At 62.5% G+C, this 21,618-nt stretch overlaps 3 protein-coding genes across 5 annotated transcripts; 1 reads left to right on the forward strand and 2 right to left on the reverse strand.

The window, feature by feature from the left end:
• Positions 1–5,419: 5,419 nt before the first annotated feature.
• EBI3 (Epstein-Barr virus induced 3) lies at positions 5,420–8,244 on the reverse strand. Its single transcript, XM_039702437.1, has 7 exons — positions 8,125–8,244; positions 7,449–7,579; positions 6,885–7,100; positions 6,660–6,777; positions 6,431–6,591; positions 5,761–5,924; positions 5,420–5,684 (listed from the first exon to the last, which is right to left on the reverse strand). The coding sequence occupies exons 2-7, from the start codon at positions 7,546–7,548 to the stop codon at positions 5,532–5,534; spliced, it is 912 nt and encodes a 303-aa protein (XP_039558371.1). The 5' UTR covers positions 7,549–7,579; positions 8,125–8,244; the 3' UTR covers positions 5,420–5,531.
• A 188-nt stretch (positions 8,245–8,432) lies between these two features.
• ANKRD24 (ankyrin repeat domain 24) lies at positions 8,433–15,626 on the reverse strand. Of its 2 annotated transcripts, none has more exons than XM_039702398.1 (19): positions 15,268–15,626; positions 13,347–13,471; positions 13,182–13,270; positions 12,826–12,890; positions 12,441–12,498; positions 12,222–12,292; positions 11,892–11,998; positions 11,631–11,818; positions 11,389–11,417; positions 11,199–11,291; positions 10,919–11,023; positions 10,762–10,806; positions 10,544–10,642; positions 10,397–10,469; positions 10,180–10,301; positions 9,306–10,100; positions 8,935–9,072; positions 8,797–8,862; positions 8,433–8,642 (listed from the first exon to the last, which is right to left on the reverse strand). In XM_039702398.1, the coding sequence occupies exons 1-19, from the start codon at positions 15,301–15,303 to the stop codon at positions 8,565–8,567; spliced, it is 2,382 nt and encodes a 793-aa protein (XP_039558332.1). In that variant the 5' UTR covers positions 15,304–15,626; the 3' UTR covers positions 8,433–8,564. The 2 variants fall into 2 exon arrangements, with proteins under 2 accessions (XP_039558332.1, XP_039558331.1); XM_039702397.1 differs by having other exon boundaries at positions 13,347–13,477.
• An 816-nt stretch (positions 15,627–16,442) lies between these two features.
• SIRT6 (sirtuin 6) lies at positions 16,443–21,559 on the forward strand. 2 transcript variants are annotated; one of them, XM_039702434.1, is made up of 9 exons: positions 16,443–16,726; positions 17,744–17,871; positions 18,133–18,315; positions 19,594–19,653; positions 19,863–19,958; positions 20,184–20,264; positions 20,343–20,466; positions 20,565–20,652; positions 20,729–21,152. In XM_039702434.1, the coding sequence occupies exons 1-9, from the start codon at positions 16,586–16,588 to the stop codon at positions 20,800–20,802; spliced, it is 975 nt and encodes a 324-aa protein (XP_039558368.1). In that variant the 5' UTR covers positions 16,443–16,585; the 3' UTR covers positions 20,803–21,152. The 2 variants fall into 2 exon arrangements, with proteins under 2 accessions (XP_039558368.1, XP_039558366.1); XM_039702432.1 differs by lacking the exons at positions 20,565–20,652; positions 20,729–21,152 and adding an exon at positions 21,159–21,559 and having other exon boundaries at positions 16,570–16,726.
• The last annotated feature ends 59 nt before the right edge of the window (positions 21,560–21,618 follow it).

Here is a 21,618-nt window from a genome sequence, read left to right on the forward strand (position 1 = left end):
ATCCAGCTCATCCCAAGCTTTAGGAAACCCCAGCTACCTCAGGGATCTGAGCCTGGACTCAAGGATCTGGGACAGGAACCCATGGAGCAGCCCGACCTTGCAGCTCCTCATTTCAGAGTTGCTCCATCTCTGGTTGTTCCCGGATATTCCAGTGTCACTCAGCTGTGTGCTGGTGGCACAATTCCAGATTTCTGCAGAAAGATGCCCAAGTCATGAGCACAAACCCCAGTCTGACCATGTATTGGAAAAACCCCTAAGGAAGATTCCTGCCCATTCCTGAAAGTTGGTGCCTCTGGGCCAGCGATTCCTCCCATTCACCCCGGGTTTCCAGCCTTTTTTGTGAGGTTGGCTGAGCATCTGCTGGTGATTAAGGGTTTTGTCATCTGGAAAGAGCTGACAATTACCTCCAATTATTCCAACTAGGTCAGGTTCTTCAGCACGAGTTTATGTGATGACTCTTGGCTGGAATTGAGGATTTCAAACTCCAGTGGAGAGCAGAATCCACCTCTCCTCTCTCACATTCAGGAAAAAATTCCTTCAATAAATAACAGCTCCCTGTCCCACAGGACCTGACCTGCGTGTCCCCGACCTCCTGTTGTTTCAGGACAACACCCCAGGAACTGCACAACAGGCCTGGTTCTCCAGAAGTGGAAAAGGGAGTGAAGGGAATTTCAGGATGCCGCAGCAATTTCAAGAAGGGATTTCTCATCAAACTTTCCATGTCCAAACTCTCACCTTCCTTGGAAATGTCCTTTAGGGCCTCAGGTGCCAGGTGAGAGAGTGGGGACTGAGGTTTAGACTCTGTGTGGGCAAAGGATGCCTCGTTCCTTTTCCTGGGATCTCCTGTCCTGGACAGACTCTAATTTCCTACTGGGAACTTCTCATTGTGTGAGCAGTGACCACTTAACAGGGGCTGCACTATATTTCTTTAAAGATTCCTGCCAATCCCAACTACTCCAGGCTTTTTTAACAGTTGAACTTCTCCAGTCCCACAGCAGATTGGGGCTGTCCCCCTTCTCCAGGGAAGGGCTTTTTCAGGCATCCCTCAAAAGCTCCCAGTTCCCATTCAAGGCTCAACGTGCCTGAAAATCCTCCTCAGGAATCTCCTGCAGAGCAGGAAAAGTGGAGAGAACTGAGCACCCAAAATCCCATTTGTGGCTCTGCCCGTGGCAGGTTGTGTCCTTGTCACCCTGCCACCCTGCCCAGCACAGGTAGCTCGTGTTCTCCTGCAGGTTTCTGGCAGTGCTTCCCACCAAGATTCCTTTGGGGACAGGAGCGTGTCCCACAAACCCCAGCTCGGAGCACACCCCAGGACTGAGATGGTCCAAATGGGACAAACACAACTGGAAAATGTGCTGCACTGCAAGGCCAGGAGATTCCAACTCCTTCTCCCTAATTACATGTGATTGCTTCTTGGCAAGAGCTCAACCTGCCAGAGCAGTGAGGTTTTACAAACATTCACACAGGCATTAGATCATTGTTTGAAGCAGTTATTGGCAGCCCAAATCTGAAGTAAAAACAGAGTTTAAAGCAGACCATATTGACCAGGGTGAAGCTGGCTGCTTTCATGTCTCCTGCTCGTCTCTGGACACCCAGGACCCCATTCATTTGCTGTCACTCCCATCACCATGGCATTCCTGGGGCTGGATGTCACCATCTTGGGGGGTTCTGACTTTGGGGGTTTCTGTCCTTGTTAGGAACACAGGTTTATAGAATCAAGAATCCCAGGATGGTTTGGATTGGAAGGGACCTTAAATCCCATCCGGTGCCACCCCTGCCGTGGACAGGAACACCTTCCCCAATCCCAGACTCCAAACCTCATCCAGCCTGGCCTTGGGCACTGCCAGGGATCCAGGGGCAGCCAGAGCTGCTCTGGGCACCCTGCACCACGGCCTGCCCACCCTCAAAGAGAGGAATTCCACCCCAATATCCCATCCATCCCTGCCCTCCGGCACTGCAAAGCCATTCCCTGTGTCCTGGCACTCCAGGCCCTTGTCCAAAGTCCCTCTCCAATATTTATTTCTCTATATCTGAGAAACACCTTCCCACGTCCGAACACACATTGGGAACGAGGCCTTTTCCCTTTGTATTTCAACAGAATCTTTCTGCTCTGCTCTCGTGGATTCATCCTTGTCTGTGCTGGGCCAGTTTGCCATCATGGGATGAGCTCTGGAGAGCTCTGCCATCCTCTCCCAAAACCTTTGGGAAAGCAGGTGGCAGCTCAAGCCCATGGCAAAGGACAAACGGGAATTGCCACAGAATCCTGCTGCCAGTCCCTGGGAGAAAAAAGGCCTGCTGCAGAGGTGAGTCTGTCCTGCACCAGGCTCAGGTGGGGCCGGGAGCCTCTGGCAGCTTGGATATGGATAAAAATACTCCAGGCTCTGGCAGCCAAGCAGGCTGGAGCTCCTCACGGAGCAGCTCCCAGCCCAGAGCCCTGGAGGACACCCTGGCCTTCCACGTGTTCCTAAATTAGATCTCCTGAGACCAGCACTGGCTTTTAAGAGGGAGGTGAGCTTGTTAGTGCCCAGCATTATCCCTTAAATGGGAATCAGCGGTTTTACTGCGCTCGGAGGGGCTGTAAAAGGAAGGAGGGAAGCAGCAGAGCCCCTCTGCCTGGCACGGAGGGGCCACTCAGGAGCTCTGTAATTGTGAATTTACCAGTGCTGAGGTAGAACAAGCCCCAGACTAAACCCAGCAGCCTTGGGAAGGTGCAAGAAGATGCAGAGAAGGTTTTAGGGGCAGTTCCCCAGCAGGCCCCTTCTCCTGAGGCCAAAGCTCCGGGCTGGAAAGGGTCTGAGTGAGGATTGCCAAGCTCTCCACCCATGAAAGTCAGGGTGTGCAGGCTCCTTTCTTCCCAAATCATGGCTTGACTTACACACCCCTGTGCTGCTGGCACAGGAAACCCAGGGAAGTCACATTACAGGAGTAAAAAAAGCTCCAGAGCTGTCAGATTCCCTTCCCAGCCTGCCCAGGGATCAGGGATAGCGGCTGGAAAAGGCTCTCGTGACACTGCTCCAGGGTTGAGAGGATTTGGGGTGTAGTTGTGTCTGTTCCCCCTTCCCAGAGAGTTCCCGTCTTGTCCTGGAGATACAAATTAATAAGGAAATAAATTAATTAAAAGTGGTGCCTTTTGGTTACAGAGACAGCCCCAGAATCTGAACACAAATGATGGAGAAACATCTGTGAGACCTGAGAGCTGCCAGGCACCAGCTAAACCTGTCCTGCCAAGGCCATTTTGGAATCAGAACCCAAAATCAAAAGGACAAAACAAACACAAATGACACAGGAATAATCCTGGAAAAGCCCTCAGGAATCTGCCATCATGTTTGAGAAAGAATGTGGAATTTCTGCTGCTTTAAACTGATTTTACAGTGCAAACCTGGTGCTGCAGAAGTGGCTTTAGGAAAATCTGAACCAACAAAAAGCTTAAACACCTTTTTTAATATTAACCAGTCCCACTCCCTGGAAGGGTTTAGTGATTATTGTCACCCTAAAATATGGGAATTTTGCAGGAGAGCTGACGTCCTTCCTAAGGTCAGATGTGACGAGATGGAGCCAGGAAAAAAAATAATTGGTCCTGGTTTTAAGTGTTAAGCAATTCTGCCTCCCTGAAATAAGCAGTATAATTTATTGTTTTTTCTTGCTCACACAGCAAAATCCACGAACTACCGAGACAACCAGGAGGGGAAATTTGTCCCCTCACTTAAACCCATTTTTGCCGTGTAAAGCCGCATTCCCGAGCCAGCAGCTGCTCCAAAGGGCTGATCCCAGACCCCCATTCCACTCCAGACACCCCCAGGCTGGAAAGGGTCTGTTTGGGTTAGAGGATCACCCCAGGACAGCCCAGGTGTGCCGGCCAGCTGGTTTGGGACCACGGAATGGACACACCAGAGCCGGCTGCCAGCGTGAGGCCGAAGGCAGCCGCCACTTTCCCAGGGATTTTCCCTTTGCTGTGTGTTTGGAAGGTCACACAGCTGTAAGGCAGGCACAGGAGGAGCTGGAAGCCTGCAGGGATCATTGCCTCCGTCCCACATGTCCCATGGAAGGAAGCTCTCCCGTGGACTGACATCCCATTAACTCCTGCTGGTGGGAGCCTATTCCTGGAGCTGGAAATCCTTTGGAAGCTCCAACTGCCAGCTGCTCATCCCGCAGATAACTCCGGTCCCATCCCTGACCTGGTGACTCGTATTTATTTTCTCATTTTATAAGAACCAGGTTCTTCCCCGCTCTCATTCCTGGTGGGAACGAGTGCTCAGGTGTGAGGCTGCTCCGTCTCCGATTCCCGAGATGGAAAACTGGGATCTTGTCCAACAGGCTGTCTGCCTTCCTGGGAAAAACCTCGGCTCCACACGCTCCCAATCCTGCCATCAGCTGGAGCGAGGTGGAACTTCACAGGATGGGACAAACCGGCTCTTTTTCCAAAATGACTGTGAGGACACAAAGTGCTTCCAGAGCCCAGGAGAGCTCGGAGAGGAAAATCTGGAGGGCACAAAGCCTGGCAAAGCTTGGGAAAGGGCTTGGTGCTCTCTGGGAGGTGGCGGATCTCTGCCTAGGTCCCCATTAAATAAAACAGATGCGATGCTGGGAAGGAATTCCTCCCTGTGTGGGTGGTGAGGCCCTGGCACAGGGTGCCCAGAGCAGCTGTGGCTGCCCCTGGATCGCTGGAAGTGTGCGAGGCCAGGCTGGACGGGGCTTGGAGCAGCCTGGGACAGGGGAAGGAGTCCCTGCCCATGGCAGGGGTGGCCCAGGATGATCTTTAGGGTCTCTTTTCCACCCAAACCCCTCCATATCCGCCCCCGTTTCCCGCCATCGCCCCAGCCCTGAGGGGACTGAGCGCCGGGGTCTCCCGGTCCCGCACGCAGGGGCTGCGAGCGGCGGGACGCGCCGGGACCAGGAGGGGGCGCCACCGCCCGCTAGCCCCGCTGCGCATGCGCACGCGCACGGCTCCCCCTTCCCCCGGGCGGAGCGCGGGAAGGCAGCGACGGGCCGGACCATCAGGGGGCACGGCGCGGGGGGGGGTCTGTAACGGCCACGGGGCTCCGGTGTGAGGTCTGGAACCCTCCGGGGCTCCGGTGTGAGGCCTGTGAGCCCCGGGGTTCCGCTCCGCGGCCGCCTCAGCCCGGGGAACGCCGTGCAGGGAGCAGGCGCCCCTCGTTAATCACGGCGCTCCCCCCTCATTCCGTGTCCGCCATGGCCGCCCACCCCTCAAGGGTGACAGCCCCGCCCCGGTGGGCGCTGAGGGCCGGGGTGGGGCGCGGGCGAGGGGACGGTCCTGGGGCGGAAAAGGGACCGACCCCAAGGGCAAAAAAGGGTCAAACTCAGGAAAACCACGAGATTGTTCTGGAACAACAAAGGGACTGCCCCTGAGGGCACTGAAGGGACCGACCCAGGGGCAGCTCAGCCATCACAAACACCCCAGTTAGAACAGGGACAGAGCTCAAGCCCTTTTATTGCCCATTCCTGGCAGCACTGCTGGGGTGGGACAAGGGACGGGAGCAGGCTGGGATGGGGACAGCGGCCCTGCCTGGCTGTCACAGCCCCACCCAGGGTGTCCCCGAGGCTGGCGGGCTCCAGGCGCTGGATTCCCCGGAATCCGTGATGTCCTTGGCGGCCACCTGGATGTGGTGGAGGCTGCCGGGCTCCAGCTCCGTCAGCGTGTGGGATGTCAGCTCGTAGGGCCCCACCTGGGGACGGCGGGGTCAGGGACACGCTGGGCACGGCCACAGCTGTGCCTCAGTTTACCCAGGGGGATGCCGGTACCGTGGTGAGGACGGAGTCGTTGTCCCGGGAGTAGCGGATGCGGTAGTGGAGAGGGAAATACTCCGGGAATGGCCAGGATGATGGAGGGCTCCACTCCAGCAGCAGCTTCTGGGGCTCCCCAGGGATGGGGGAGACCCGCAGGGCCTCGGGGGGGTCTGGCTTTACTGGGGAGACAAGGAATGAGAGAATTCCAGGATGGTTTGGGTGGGAAGGGACATTGAGGATCATCTCATCCCACCAGGGACACCTTCCACTATCCCAGGTTGCTCCAAGCCCCATCCAGCCTGGCCTTGGGCAGTCCCAGGGACCCAGGGGCAGCCACAGCTTCTCTGGAATCCCACTGCAGGGCCTCACCACCTTCACAGCCAAGAATTTTTTTCCAATATCCCATTTACATTCTCCTTTAGATTAAAACCAACCCTCTTGTCCCACGACTGCGTGGGAAAAGTCAGTTTCCTTCATTTTTAGACAAAGAGAGGATGTCCTGGGTGCGGGATCCAGCATGGGATTGTTGGGGACAGAGCCCTCACGTCCCCCTGTGAGCTGTGCAGGGACAGCCTGAGCCCCAGCAAATCGTTGCACTGATGATCCCAAGCAGGGGAAAGCCCCAGAGGGTGAGGCAGGAGGGTCCTGCAGGGGACCGCGGTGTCCCCCACCCCTCAGCACTCACTGATGTTCTCCAGCAGGAAGGGCAGGGCTCCGGAGGCAGCTCCCAGGGCGTTCCGGGCTGTCACGTTGAGCTCGTAGGGAGTGAGGGAAAACACCTGCAGCTCCCCGAAGGAGCAGCTCCGCGGGCCCGTGGGGATGCACTCACCCGTGTCCGTGCCGTGCCTGGGGACACAGGGACAGCTGCCAAGGGCTGGGTGACACGGCGAGAGGCTTTGGGGACGCCCACTGACCTGTAGGTGGCCACGAAGTCGGTGTCCAGCAGGGGCTCGGGGCTCAGCCCCCAGGAGCAGTTCACAGCCTGGGGGTAGCTGGTGGCCCAGCACTCGATGGCCGGTGGCGGGGGCGGGTCTGGGACAGGGGACAGAGGGACAGGGGGACAGGGGTCACCCCACTGCCAGCACCCCCAGGGACCCCCGGCCAGCAGCGGGGTCACAGCAGGGCTGGGGGGCACTCACAGCCCAGCCGCAGGCAGATGGTGGCCCAGGTCTCGCCAGTGACAGGGTGGTGGCAGCTGTAGTGGCCCTCGTGGGCCAGGCTGGCGTTGGGCAGGGCCAGCCCCGGGGCTGGGGACGTGCCCAGGACCGTGTCCCCCCGGCGCCACTCGGCCTCGCCCCCCGGGCACAGCAGCAGCACCTCAGCGCCCAGGGAGCCGTGCTGAGGGGTGCAGGGGCCTGGGGGACACGTGGGGACACGGCAGGGGCAGGGACACTGCATCAGGAAGGGTCTTGGCCTCCCTGGGCCACCCAATGCCATTCCCAGTGTCCCATGTCCCTCTGCCCCTGGTCCCCCCGTGTCCCCAGACCCCCAGGCATCATCCATCCCTCCATGCCCATCCCAATGTCCCCAGTCTCTCCAGTGTCCCCGCACTTCTGTCCCTAGAGACCCTGTCATTGTCCCCTCGCTGTCCCAAATCCCCTCCATCCCTGCTCCCTCCATCTCCAACCCAGTGTTCCCAGTCTGCCCAGTCCTGCTGTATCCAGGATCCCCAGACCCCCAGCCTCCATCCCAGTCCCCTGTACCTCTGTCCCCGTTGTCCCCATCCCCAGTGCTCCCCGCCGTGCCGTTGTAGGGGACAGTGCAGGCGGGTGCCACCAAAGCCACGACCCAAAGCCACCTCATGCCAGGAGACTCAGCGGGGCTGCCCAGGCACCTGTGGGGACAGGCAGGACGGTGAAACCCCAGCACTGGGGACAGCACAGACACCACATGTCCCCTGGGGGCCAGGGACATCACCCTGGAACCACCCCACACTGCTGTGCCTCAGTTTCCCCCCCAGCCCTGCCACACGCCCTGCAGAGGGACAGGTTCCAAAGGGGTCAGACCCTGCAGCCAGGAAAGAGAGGGGGTAAAATTAAATTCCCGCTGTTCCTGCTGTTTCTCAGGGGGACGTGCAGCCACCCCTGCTGTCCCACACCTGGACTTAGGGGTTTGTATCCCTCGGGTGGGTCCCTACCTCCATCCCGGGCAGGACTGTCCCTCACAGAGACCCCCAAAGCCCGGCCTGGAGGCTGAGCTGAGCTCCCTGCTTTCCCCAAGCCCAGCACTACAGGGACAGGTCCTACCCTTGTCACCTCCCGCCACAGCTGGCTCACCCCCAGAGGGGACACGCTCCGCTTTCCCTGGATTTGGGGGTGCCCCAGACCTCCGACACCCCCTGCACTGCCCGTGGGGATCCCAGTGCCCCCAAACGCTCACCACAGCAGGGCCAGCTGGGACCGCAGTGTCCCCGCCGGATCCCGGCGCTCCCCAGCCCATTTCCTCGCAGGAAGTGCCGTTCCCGTGGGGACGGAGCCGCTTCCCAGCCTGCTGCCCCCACACCCCGCGCCCTTGGGAAAGGGATTCCAGCCCTGGCCAAGAGTTCCCACCTCTCCCCGGCCACCACTCCCTTCCTTCACGGTCACCTTTCCCCTCAAGGGACGGCAGGGCTGGAGATGGTGGCATCGATCCCCTGCTGTCCCCATGTCCCCACAGCCCCCCGGTGCCCCCAGAGAGGAGCCACCCCATTAGTGTGACTATAAATAACTTTATTGCTGCTGTGCTGGGGGTGGGCTGGGTGCCCTGAGAAGCAAAGGGACACACAGGGTGCTGTGACAGACCTGTCCCCCCGTCCCTGTGCCACCCGTGCTGGCAGGGGCTCATCTGCCCTGCTCCTGCAGCCGCTGCATCCTCAGGATCTGGCACAGGAGTCTCTGCACGTCCTCGTCCATGTGGCCCTGGGGTGGAGGGGACATTGGTGGGGACATCAGGGAGGCTCCGTGCGTGTCCCTGGGCTGGCACCTGGCTCAGCCCCTCTGTTGCCTCCTGTGGATGGCCCAGTCCCCCCCCCCAGTGTCCCCAGCCCTGTCCCCAGCCCTGTCCCCAGCTCACCTGCACAGCATAGAGCAGGTGGCTCCGGTAGAGCGTCACCACCTTGCTGTGCCTCGTCTCTGTCTCCTGCAGCACAGGGAGGGGTTTGGCCACGGGGCTGGGGGCTCGGGGGAGCCCCGAACCCACCAGGTGACCCACCTCCAGCTTCTCCTCCAGCGCCCGGATCCGCGCCTGGAGTGTGGCCGTGTTGGGTGGGGATTGTGGGGGCCCCCCCGACTCGGGGAGGGCGTTCAGGGCTTCCTTCAGCCTGAAAACCTCCTTGGAGAGCTCCGTGATCTGCACAGGGCACAGGGGTTACAGGTGGGGCTGCCCCATCCCTGGCAGTGTCCAAGGCCAGGCTGGGCAGGTCTTGGAGCAGCCTGGGATGGTGCCAGGTGTCCTTGCCCATGGCACGGGGTGGAATGGGGTGAGCTTTAAGGTCCCTTCCAACCCAAATTCTGTGACTACGTGTGCGGCTCCAAGGCCACCATTCCCCTCCGAGCAGCCCCTTGTGATTTCCCATCCCCTACCTTCCTGTCCCTGTCCCTGACCAGCCGTGCCGCATCCTCGGCGTGGCCGTGGAGCTCCCGCAGCCGCCGCGCCTCGTCCTGGGCCTGCTCCAGCTGCTTCTGCGCGGCGCCCAGCCTGTCCTCGGCCGCCTGCCGCTCGCTCTTCATGAACAGCGCCTGCCGCTGCACGCGGAACACCTCCTCGCACGTCTTCTCGTGCCGCCGCTCCAGCTCCTGCAGCCGCTGCGCCAGCGCCGCCGCCTCCGCCCGCAGCCCGGCCTCGGCCGCCTCGTGCTGCAGCTCCCGCCGCAGCGCCTCGGCCTCGGCCTCGGCGCGCCCGCAGCGCTGCAGCAGTGCTTCCTTCTCCCGCGACGCCTCCTCCACAGAGGCTCCCGGCGAGGCCGCAGCCTCCGCGGCCTCCAGCCGGGCCTGCAGCTCCTTCAGCCGCCGCTCCCGCTCCTCCAGCTCGGTCTGTGCCCGCTTCAGGGCCGCCCGCGCCTCCGCCAGCTCCGCGCCCGGCTCCCGCTCGCCGGAGGGTGAGGAGGAGGAGGATGGCTGCACCCCCAGCTCGCCTAGCGCCGCCTTGCACTCGGCCCAGGCCCAGGCCGGCTCCTCGGCGGGACGCGGCCCCGCGGTTCCCTCCGGGATGGGCTCCGAGGCAGCACGCTGCCCGTCCCCCCCGGCCCGCGCCGCGGCCTCCCTGCCCTGCGCCCGCAGCCGCTCCAGCTCCCGCTGCAGGGCCTGGTACAGACTGGCGGGCACCACGTCCCCCTGGGCAGGGGGGCTGCTCTCATCCCGCTCGAAGTTCTCCAGCACCTGCCGAGAGACCGTGAGGCCACTGTGGGGCAGGGGACAAGGAACAGTGGGACAGACGGACGGACAGAGGGGGACGTGCCTGGATTTTCTCCCTCAGCTCCTTGTTCTGCACGGTCAGGGACTGCACCTGCCCCTGGAGTGTGGCCAGCAGCTCCTCGGCCGAGGGGCTCAGCGTCTTCTTGGATAGCAGCATCTCTGCTCCTGCAGGGCACAGGGACCTGGGGCTGTGCCCACCTGTGCCCCCACTGCCCAGTGCCCCCTACCCAAGGTGTCACTGGAAGGCTGGCAAGACCTACCTGGGAACTCAAGTGGGTCTCCCTCCTCGTCCTGCAGCGTCTCAATGTCATAGCTCGTGTTCTCCTTCTCATTCTGGGGGTGCAGGGTGGAGGTGACACCCCTGTCCCAGCCCTGGGCACTGCCAGCTGTGTCCTGCCCACACCCACCTCCATCGAGGACAGGCGGCTCCGCAGAGCCTCCACCTCCTTGCCCAGCTTCTCCTTCTCCCCGTCCCGTGCCACCAGCCGCTCCTCCAGCTCCTGGATCTGCAGGGCAGGACATGGAAGTAGTGTCCCTTTGGCTCCTGGCAGAGTCCTGGTGGCATTCCCAGCACCAGGACCCCTCGCAGAGCTGAGGTCACCTCCAGGCTCTTCCCTGGCCTCACCCGTTTCTCCATGGAGCGCAGGGAGGCCTCATCCAGCTCCGCCCGCTGGCAGGACCCAGGGAGAGAACAGGGAGGGATGAGTGCTGTCCCCATCTCCCCTGTCCCCTCTGCTCCCCGGGGACACGGTGGCATGTCCCCAGGGCCCTGCAGCCGGTACCTCCCGTCTCTGCTTCTCCTGCTGCTCCAAGCCCCGGATCTTCTGCAGGAACTGGGCCCTCTCCTGCCGCAGCCGCACGATCTCCTCGTAGGCATCCCGGTCCTCCTGCAGGGAACCATGGAAAGCGTTGAGCCCAGCTCCTGGAAACCCCAAAAATCCCACTGTGTGCCCGAGGGGGCTTTTTGGCACTGACCCCCCAATGAGGGGACCCCTCATCAAGGTATTTTGGGCTGCTCTGCACCTGCCACGCCAGGTGAGGACCTGGGGACTCATTTCTCACCTGGCTGGGGGTGCCCAGGGGAGGCAGAGGGGCCTTCCTCTTCCTCGGGGTGCTGCTCTTCTCCCTGACAGATGACTGGCTGGGCGAAGACGTCTGTGGACACCCCAGGGCAGAGGGGACGTCACACCCACAGTGCCCTCCCTCCTTCCTGAGCCAGGGGACCCTCCAGGGACGGGCACCAGCCCCTCACCTGCGACGCCTGCTCAGTTGACTCCTCTTCTGTGGGGCAGAGCGGGAGGGAAGAGAAATTGAGGAGATTTAGGGATTCAGATCTCCGAGCAGAGCCACCTCAGCTGGGGACAGCACAAGCAAAGGCAGCCCCAAACACCCAGGAAAAGGCGACACATCCCCGCAGGCTCTGCCAGCCCTGCCCGGCCAGTGACAACCCCCCAGGGATGGTGACAGGGAGCCCGGGGTGCCCCCCAGCCTCACCGCTGGCCCAGGAGCGGCGCTGGGCCGCCTCCTGCAGCAGGTGCTGGATGAGGGCATTGCCCGTGGCCAGCCCGTAGTGCGCGGCGTCGTGGCCGGTGGCGTCCACCACGGCCACGCGGGCACCGGCGCTGACCAGCACCTCCACGGTGTCCACGCTGCCGCTCTCGCAGGCCAGCATCAGGGCTGTCCTGGGCACGGGGAGAGCGCGGGTGAGGGGACAGGCCCCGCGGGCGCTGCCGGCCCCCAGCGCTGCGGCCCCACCTGCCCTGCAGGTCCCGGCAGTTCACGGCGGCGCCGCGGTGCAGCAGGTACCGGCACAGCTCCGAGTGGCTCATCTTGGCAGCCAGGATCAGCGGCGTGGAGCCGTCCTGGGCACGGCATGGCAGGCAGGAGGGGAGCAGAGGAGGCTCAGATCCCCCCACGGGGCAGCCTGCTCCCGATATCACCCCAATTTCCACGTCCCATCCCAATTTCCACATCCCATCCCAATTTCCATGTCCCACCCCAATTTCCATGTCCCACCCCAAGCTGTGCTGTGTTTTGGGACAGCCCCAGGCTGGCAAAGCAGGACCAGGAGCAGATGGACCCCACCTTGTCCTTGCTGTTCAAGGGAGCCTTGAAGTCACAGAGGATCTCGGAGCAGGAGATGCAGCCGCTGGCAGCTGCGGACAAGGACAGGGCTGAGCACTGTCCCCACCGGGACAGGAGCAGGACAGGGCTGGCACTGCCCCACGGTGACAGGAGCAGGACAGGGCTGGCACTGCCCCACGGGGACAGGAGCAGGACAGGGCTGGCACTGTCCCCACTCACCCGCCAGGTGCAGCGCGGTCCGGCCACTGCCATCGGCCACGTCCACGGGGCAGGAGGCCTGGGGGGAGAGCCTGGGTCACGGGAGGAGGGGGACAGAGGGACAGACTGCTCGAGTGGCTCTGTGGCACGGTGAGGGACAGGGGACTGACAGACTCTGCGGGGTGGTGAAGGAGGGGGACAGATATACAAACCCCCTCTGGCCCCACGCTGTGGTGAAGGACAAGGGACTGACCCCTGTGGCTCCCTGGTGCCAGGCAGCAGCACACAGAGCTGGGAGCCACCATGCCAAGGCACTGGTGAGGGAAGGGGGTTCAAGGACAGGGAGGACACTCTGCTGGCACAGCACCTCCCTCCCTCCCGCTGTCCCTCCTCCCTCTCCCTGTACCTGCAGCAGTTTGCTGACACACTGAGGGTGGCCGTGCTTGGAGGCCAAGTGCAGGGCAGTGTAACCTGGGAAGGGACAAACAGGTCAGAGCACGACCAGCAGGGCTGTGCCAGAGGGGACAGCTTGGGGACAGACACAGGAACAAAGCAGGATCTGCTGGAACGGGGCTGAACAGGAAGGGGACAACCCCAGGAGCTCATGAGCCACTGCTTGAGCTCCTTTACGAAACTGGGACAATTTACAGCCCCCAGGTGTGGCCACCACCTCTGTCCCCTGAACAACAACACCTGGGGATGACCAGCGGCCCTGTGTGACCCATGGCATTAGGCAGGGCCACGTGGTGGCCATGGCCTCACCCGAGCTGTCCTTGGTCATGGCATCCACGCCGTGGGCCAGCATTGCTTCCAGGCAGTCCACGTTGCCCCGCGTGGCAGCCAGGTGGAACCTGCAGCGAGACCAGGGGCCGTGGGACTCGTGTCCCCTGTCCCCAGCCGTGTCCCCCGGGCAGGGCTGGCACTCACGCGGATTTGCCCTCCGAGTCCAGCTTGGTGGGCACCAGGCCCTTGCGGAGCAGGAGCGACGTGACCCGCCCGGCATCGTTGTAGTCCACGGCCTGCAGCAGCTTCTCGTCGTTCTTGGTCCAGTCCTGGCTCTGCAGCAGAGCCCAGAGGAAGCTGTGACAGCGTCAGCTGTGACAGTGCTGTCCCCAGGGCGGGCAGGGCTGGGCTGGGCTGCCTGTCCTTGTCCCCAGCCCTGTCCCTGGGGGTGGCCGTGTCTCACCCCCAGGTATGGGGAGTTCAGCAGGGATTGGGATGAAAATCCCCTCCATACCCCCCCAGTTTGCAGCTCACAGAGCAGGGCATTTACAGACACAGCCCCGTTTAGCTGTGCCAGGCTGGGATTTGGGAGCAAGCCCAACTGCCCCAGGGTTTGCCCCTGCCACCCTGAAATCCCACGACTAAACCCAGCCAGCACCCACGGGAGCCCCAGCCCTGCCCGTTCTCCCCGCTGATCCCATTCCCAGCCCTGCTTTGCTCCCGGAGGAGGAAGGATCAAAGCAGGGCGAGCACAGCTGGCAGCGAGCGCAGATCCCCGGGGATGCTCCAGCCTCCCGGGATAACGGGACACAGCGCTGTCCCCCCCAGAACAGGACCGCGCCTGCTTGGGGTTTGCTCTCCCGGTGCTCCCGCACATCCCGGAGGAGCGACCCGCAGCGGGACAGGACCAGGACAGGCACCGCAAGTCCTGGCTTCACCCCGCAGCCCGTGACGACAAAGCGGCGCTGGCTGCGCTGGCGGCGGCAGGAAATGGATGTCACCTTTCGGGAGCCGCTGGCACCTGTCCCAAACCCGCCCGTGCCCGCCGGGTGCCCCCCGAGCCCCCCCAGCCCAGTGGGACCAGGGACAGGGAACAAACCAGTCTCCCGGGGCTCCTGGGCAAACTGGGAGGGTGGTGCCCGCTCCCCCAGTCCCTGGTCAGGCAAGGACAGAGCAGGATGGGGAGGACACGGGGGAGCCCCGGGATGGGGATGGGGATGGGGATGGGGGCGCATCCCCGCATCCCTGCTCCCAGGCTCCCTGGTCCCAGTTAAAGCGGGAGAGGTTACGGGGGGGCGGCTGTCCCACCTCAAAAGCACCCCCAGACCAGGGCTGAGCGTCCTCCTGGCCCCCGAGGAGGGGGACCGGGAACCCCGCCCCACTCTGGAGCCAAGGGAGGGATGGAATCCCCCCAAACACCCCTCAGGGGGGAACCCTGAAACGCAGAGGGTCACCAGGCGCTGTCCTGGCAGTCCCGGTGGCAGCAGGACATCGGGAGCCTCTCAGGGACGTACCCAGGGCAGTGTGGGGAAACTGAGGCACGGAGCGCCCCGAGCAGGATGGTGCCCCAGACTCCAGGTGAGGGGCCTCAAGCTGTGTCCCCACGTCCCCGGCTGTGTCCCTCCCAGTGCACTGGGGACAGCGCTGTCCCCCTCTGCCCTCTGCGGCCCCGTGCCAGGCTGGCTGCTGAATAATTGAGGAGCATCGACAGGCTGGTTCCACAGGCTGTGGCAGCTGGCAAAGCGGCACTTGTCCCCAGGAAGGGGACAGGGAGGGGACCTGGCACCCGCTTCCCTGCCCTTTGCTCTGCCCTGCTCCCAGCGATGGCTCTGGGAGCACTGGGGGTGCCCTGGGGGCTCCATTCCACCAGCCAGGGTGGCAGTGCCAGCCTCCGTGGGGCTGCTGTCCCCGTTGTGAGCGACCACCCCGTGTCCCAGGGCAGGGGTGACACTGCCCCTGTGACGCTGGGGGCATCCTGGGGGAAATCCCCAGCTCCTCACGTCCCAGGGAACATCCCAGGGCAGGTCCCCGTGTCCCCACGGACATCCTGGAGCAGATCCCAGTGTCCCCACGGACATGCTGGGGCAGGTCGCCGTGTCCCCGTGTCCCCAGGGGTGGCACTCACATCTGCCTTCCTGAACCTGGCCTTCAGGCTCTTCATGGTGGCTCGGCCTCAGCCCTGCGGCAGCTGCTGGGGGGGATGGCCACGCTCCAGGAGGGTTTGTCCCTGCCTGGGGACAGCTCGGCGCCCCCGATCCCGCTGCTCCCAGCCCGTCCTGCCGCTCCCAGCGCAGCGCCCGCAGCCGGGAACCGGAGCCGGGGATTGTGTTACGGCCGCGGCTGCGGTTACAGCCCCGGGCAGCCGGGGGGGCCGGGCCGGGCTGTGTTTGGGGACAGGGGACACGGCCGGGGGTGCTGGAGGTGCCTGGGGAGGGCTGGGCTCGGATGGTTGGCACCCCCTGCCCATCCCAAACACCCCCTGCCCTTGGTGGCACCCCTTGTCCTGAGCTGACATCTGCTTCCCTGCCCTGGCAGCCCCTGGCTCTGCCAGCGCCTCCTGTTCTTGTCAGCATCTCCTGCTCCTCCCTGGCACCCCTGTCCCTCCCTAGCACCCCTGTCCCTTCCTGGCACCCCTGCTCCTCCCTGGCACCCCTGTCCCCTCTCTGGCACCCTGGCTCCTCCCTGGCACCCCTGTCCCTCCCTGGCATCCCCTGCTCCTCCCTGGCACCCCTGTCCCTCCCTGGCACCCCTGCCTTTGTCAGCACGCCCTGTCCTTCCCTGGTAGCCACCACTCTGCCCTTCACCCCCGTCCTTGCCCGCACTCCCTGTCCCTCCTTCCTTCCTTGGCACCCCTGGTTTTGCCAGCACTCCCTGCTCTCCCTGGCACCCCTTGCCCTTGGTGGCACCTCTTGTCCATCCCTGGCACCCCTGTCCTTGCCGGCACCCCTTGCCCATCTCTGGCACTCTTTGCCCATCCCTATTCCCGCCTGGACCGGGGGGGCAGTGCCGGGGCAGTATTGGGACACTCTCGGGCTCCGGGCAGTGCTGGGGCAGTATCAGGACACTCTCAGGCTCGGGGCAGTGTCAGGGCAATGCCGGAGCAGTGTCGGGGCAGTGGCAGTGCAGTGTCCCGGCAGTGTCCCGGCGGTGTCGGGCATGGCTTGAGCAGTATCGGGACACTCTGGGGCTCCGGGCAGTGTCGGGGCAGTGCCGGGGCAGTATTCGGACAGTATCGGGACACTCTCGGGGCAGTGCCGGGGCAGTGTCCCGGCGGTGTCGGGGCAGTGTCCGGACAGTATCGGGACACTCCCGGGGCAGTGTCAGGGCACTACTGAGCAGTTTCGGGACACTCTCGGGGCAGTGTCAGGGCACTACTGAGCAGTTTCGGGACACTCTGGGGCTCGGGCCCGGCTGAGGGCAGCCCCGCCTTGCCCGGCTCCAAGATGGCGGCGGCGGCCCCGGGGCGGTCCCGCGGCCCCGGCCCCGCCCGGCTCTTCCGCCGCGCCGCGGCCGCGCCGATGGCGGTGAATTACGCGGCCGGGCTGTCCCCGTACTCGGACAAGGGCAAGTGCGGCCTCCCCGAGGTGAGCGCGGCGCCGCCGGGTGAACCCCCGCCCGCCCGGCGGAGCCTCCGCCCGCCCGGGCCTCCCGCGGGCCCTGCCGCGGCCCGGCGCGTTCCCATGGCAACCGCGGCCTCGGCCCCGCGCCGGGAGCCGCCGGGCCTTTGTGTGTCCGCGGCTCCCTCGCTGTGCCCTGCCGTGGGTGCCTGTCCCCAGACACCCCATGGCTCCCTCGTGCCCCCCCAGGCCGCCCCCGGCTCCCTCCGTGTCCCCTTCCATGGCCTGATCCTTCCTTCTCCCCCCATGGCTCCGGCCGTGTCCCCCCTGAGCCCCAGCAGCTCTTGGGAAGCTTAAAACGGGGTTTGGGGACATTCAGGAGCCTGTCCTGGTGAGGGGACAGGGACACACAGGCTCCTGTCTCTGTCCCCAGGAGATGGGGCTGGAGAATTAAATCAGGAATTAAATCTACTCCCCAGACCAGCGTCTGGTGTCCCCACCTCCACAGCTCCCGTGTCCCTCGCTGTCCCTCAGGCCTGCCCTGTCCCCTGAGCTGGTGGCACTGCTGGGGCTGAGCACACGTGGGGTGACCCCGGGTGGCTCCTGGAGCCCAGCCTGGGCCAGCTGCCTGTCAGAGCAGCAGCCTCCCTGCTGGTGTTGGGTGTTCCCAGCCCTGTCCCTGCACGGAGATGCTCCAGACAGCGCCGAGCCTCTCCTATTTAATGTTTCTATCATTAAGGAATGCAAAATCCTTCATGGACAAGGAAGAATTGTGGGTTACCGGGGCTCTAGAATCATGGAATCCCGGAATGGTTTGGGTTGAAGGGACATGAAGGATCATTCAGTCCCAACCCTGCCATGGCAGGGACACCTTCCACTATTCCAGGCTGCTCCAAGCCCTGTCCAGCCTGGCTTCGACATTCCAGGGATCCAGGGGCAGCTCTGGGAAATCCATTCCAGGGCCTCTCCACCCTCCCAGGGAAGGATTCCTTCCCCATATAACCCCCATCTCTCCACCCCACGCTGGTTTTTGTGTTTGCCCAGATTTTTGACCCTCCGGAGGAGCTGGAGCGGAAGGTGCAGGAGCTGGCAGAGCTGATCCGGAGCTCCTCCCATGTGGTGTTCCACACGGGGGCAGGGATCAGCACGGCCTCGGGCATCCCTGACTTCAGGTGAGTCCAGGGCTGGGAGCGTGGCACCTCCTCCCAGTCCATTTCCTCCGTGGAAGGCTCTGATTTAACCCAGACCTGCCCCATCCCTGCTGTCCATCCCAGATCCAGCTGCAAACACCATTTTCCCTCTTGCCCGGCTCATCTGCTGCCACAGAATCCCCACATTGCTTGTATCAGCCCCCAGATTCCTGCTGATCCATGAGCTCTGCTCCCGTGGTTGGGGCACCTGGAGCCTGAGCTCTCCCTTCCTGCCTTTTCCAGGGGCCCCAATGGTGTCTGGACTATGGAAGAGAAAGGGCTCTCCCCAAAATTCGACACCACCTTCGAGAATGCCAGGCCCTCCAAGACCCACATGGCGCTGCTGGGGCTGCAGAGGGTGGGAATCCTGAAATTCCTGGTCAGCCAGAACGTGGACGGCCTGCACGTGCGCTCAGGATTCCCACGGTATTTCCCAGCCCCTCACAGAGGGTTTCATTCCCAGGGAATCTCTGCCCTATCTGGTACGAGGAGGGGAAGCTGGAAGGGGCTAAACCAGCTGGAATTTAGAGGGGAGACGTTCTGGTTCTGCTGCAGAGGGTCGTGGAATGAAATGAATTGGTTGTTGCTGTCTAGAAATGCTTCCAGGTGCTGTTTGTGCACAGGAAAAACAGATTATGGAATCGTGGAATCCCAGAATGGTTTGGGCCGGGAGGGACCTTAAAGCCCATCTCATTCCCCTGTGCAGGGCCAGGGTTTGAATTCAGTGATCCCTGTGGATCCCTTCCAGCTCAGGATATTATTCTGTGATCCCTGTGGATCCCTTCCAGCTCAGGATATTCTGTGATCCCTGTGGATCCCTTCCAGCTCAGGATATTCTGTGATCCCTGGGAACAGTCAGGGCCAGGCTGGATGGGGCTTGGAGCAGCCTGGGACAGTGGGAAGTGTCCCTGCCCATGGCAGGGAGTTGATCTTTTAAGGTCCTTTCCAGCCCAACCCATTCTGTGGTCCCATGAGTCAGGATGTGACTGAGGAGCATCCATGTGTCCTTGGAGAAGGTGCCTCTCTCAAGCTCCTTCAGCCAGAGCTGCCTCCAGGGCATTTCCTGTCATTTCCCCAAGTCCTGGGTGCTGCTCCCAGCCCCGTGTTTGTCTGTTCAATCTAAACAACCATGGGAAAAGCAGCAGGGAATGATGACAGAATTCCATAGGGCTCCCACAGCCTGGAGCCACTGGCTCCTGTTCAGTTCAGCCCAGCTCTGCCTCCCAAATGAAGCCTGTGCTTGAGTAAGCTGAACTGGGGCCAAACTGGGGGAAATCAAGTCAGTCCTGTCTCACGCAGCCTGGAGGAAGTTCCCAGTGGGGCTCTGAGGAAAACAGGGAGAGCACGGCCGTGTTTTCCTCTGGCTTCTGCTCTGAGCCTGGGGGGAATTTTAGGAAAAACAGGTGTCAGAGGGCTGGAACAGCACAGGGGCAGACAGGAATGTTGGGTGCTGGAAAAGCAAAGGTCTGGATGCTCCCAGGAGCAGAGATTTGAGTGGATCAGGAGCTGCAATCGGTGCTGCAGATGGAAACATTAACATTAAAAGGCCAGGATCTGCTGCCCCTTCCTCAGTCCCTGTTGGGGGGTGAACCCATCACCTGGCAGGGCTGGAATGCAGGGAAGCCCTTGAGGTTCCTGGGGAGGGGTAGGGTTCCCCCAGGGCTCCCCACCCTTCCCCAGCTCACCTGTGCCTTTCTCCCACAGGGACAAGTTGGCCGAGCTCCACGGGAACATGTTTGTGGAAGAGTGTGTGAAATGTGGGAAGTACGTGAGCCCTGGGGGGGCTGGGCTGAGATCCCCATCCCGGGGGAACTGGGATCCCAATCCCAGGGGAAACTGGGATCCCCACCCTGGGAAAGGGGGATCCCCATCCCAGGGGGAAGCTGGGATCCCCATCCCCGGGGAAGCTGGGATCCCCATCCCAGGCTGTGCTGGGCACGCAGCCCTGGGCTGAGCAGCTCTGTGTCCCACAGGCAGTACGTGCGCGACGCCGTCGTGGGCAGCATGGGGCTCAAGCCCACAGGCCGCCTCTGCAGCGTCACCAAGGCCCGGGGGCTGCGGGCCTGCAGGTAGGGACTCCTCCTGGGCTGTGGGCTGGGGAACGACCCAACAGCCCCTCAGGTTTGGGAGAAGCAGCACAAGGTGATCTCTCTGGGTGCTCTCCATCCCTTCACAGTGTGGGGACAGGGAGGGTGGGACAGGCTCTGGTCATTGTCCCCTTTGCCAGGGCAGCTCTGCTGCCTGTTCTCCTGCCTTTTCCAGGGAAAAACATGGTCCCTGTGTGTGTTTTCCAGAGGGAAGTTACGAGACACTATTCTGGATTGGGAAGATTCCCTCCCTGACCGTGACCTGACGCTGGCAGATGAAGCCTGCAGGTACTGCCTGCTCAGGAGGGGAACAGCCCCTTCCCACCCATCCATGCCCTGAGTCTGGATTTCTGCTCCTCCCTGCAGGAAAGCCGATCTCTCTGTCACCCTGGGGACCTCTCTGCAGATCAAACCCAGTGGGAACCTCCCGTTGATCACCAAGAAGAGAGGAGGGAAGTTGGTCATTGTCAACCTCCAAGCAACCAAACACGTGAGTGAGCATCCTACAGCGCTGCACTGCTCCTTTCCCCTCCTGTCCCCTCCTCCAGGCCCATCCCATGTTTGTCCCTGCACGTTGTCCCCTCCCAGGTGGCCTCTCTCAGCAGGCAAACAGGCTGGGAGTCCTGGGTTGGAGGGTTTAAACCTGCAGCTCCTGCTAAACACGTAGAGATGGCAGGTAAATATTAGAACCATGGAAAGGGCTGGGTTGGAAGGAGCCTTAAAGCTCATCCTGTTCCCTCTCCCCTGGGCAGGGACACCTTCAGCTATCCCAGGCTGCTCCAAGCCCTGTCCAGCCTTATCCAAGCAAGTCTTAGGAGCAGAGTAAAAGCTCAGCCTGGAGCCTGCTGTGTCTTCTCAGGGTTTACAGCCCGATGGAAGGGTCAGACACACGGAGCCTGTGGAGGGCCTGCTCAGTTCCTGCTCAGGTGTTGGTGCCCCAATTGTCCAAAGTCTTTAACACCCAGAGCTGGGGGTTCCTGGGATGTCACCAGAGCTCCCTTGTGCCTGTCACACTCTGTCCCTGCTCTGTCCCTGTGTCCCCATCCCCAGGCATGGCTCAGCCCACACCCCAGCAGAGCCCCAGGGCCAGCTCATGTCCCACTGGCAGTGACACACACAGGGGACATGGCCGTGTCCCTGGGAGGGGCCGTTTGTCCCCTGAGCCGTGTCCCCGCCGTCCAGGACCGCCAGGCCGACCTGCGCATCCACGGCTACGTGGACGAGGTGATGACCAAGCTGATGAAGCACCTGGGGCTGGAGGTGCCCGAGTGGACGGGGCCGGTGGTGGTGGAGAGCGCCGAGCTGGCCAAGGGCGAGCAGCTGCCGGGGCGGCTGAAGGAGGAGCCCCTGGGCCAGCACAACGGCACCGGGAACGCGCCGCGCGAGCACCGGGACGCGCTCAGGCAGGAGCGCCCCAGCCCCGACACGGGGCCAACGCCCGCGAAGAAGATGAAGGTGGAGCCTCTCCTCACCTGACCTGGACTGTCCCTGTCTCACCTGGGCTGCTTTTCCTACCGACTTTTTTTTATTCCCTTAAATATTGTCCCTTTTTTTATGTCAGTATTAAACATACTTGAATTGTGGCTCGCGGAGCAGATGCACCCACGGGCCTGAGGAGGGCCTTGCATAGAGAAATTCTTCC

This window comes from Passer montanus, unplaced genomic scaffold (assembly GCF_014805655.1).
Source record: "Passer montanus isolate IOZ18808 unplaced genomic scaffold, ASM1480565v1 scaffold156, whole genome shotgun sequence".
In the NCBI taxonomy this organism is placed as follows: Eukaryota; Metazoa; Chordata; class Aves; order Passeriformes; family Passeridae; genus Passer; species Passer montanus.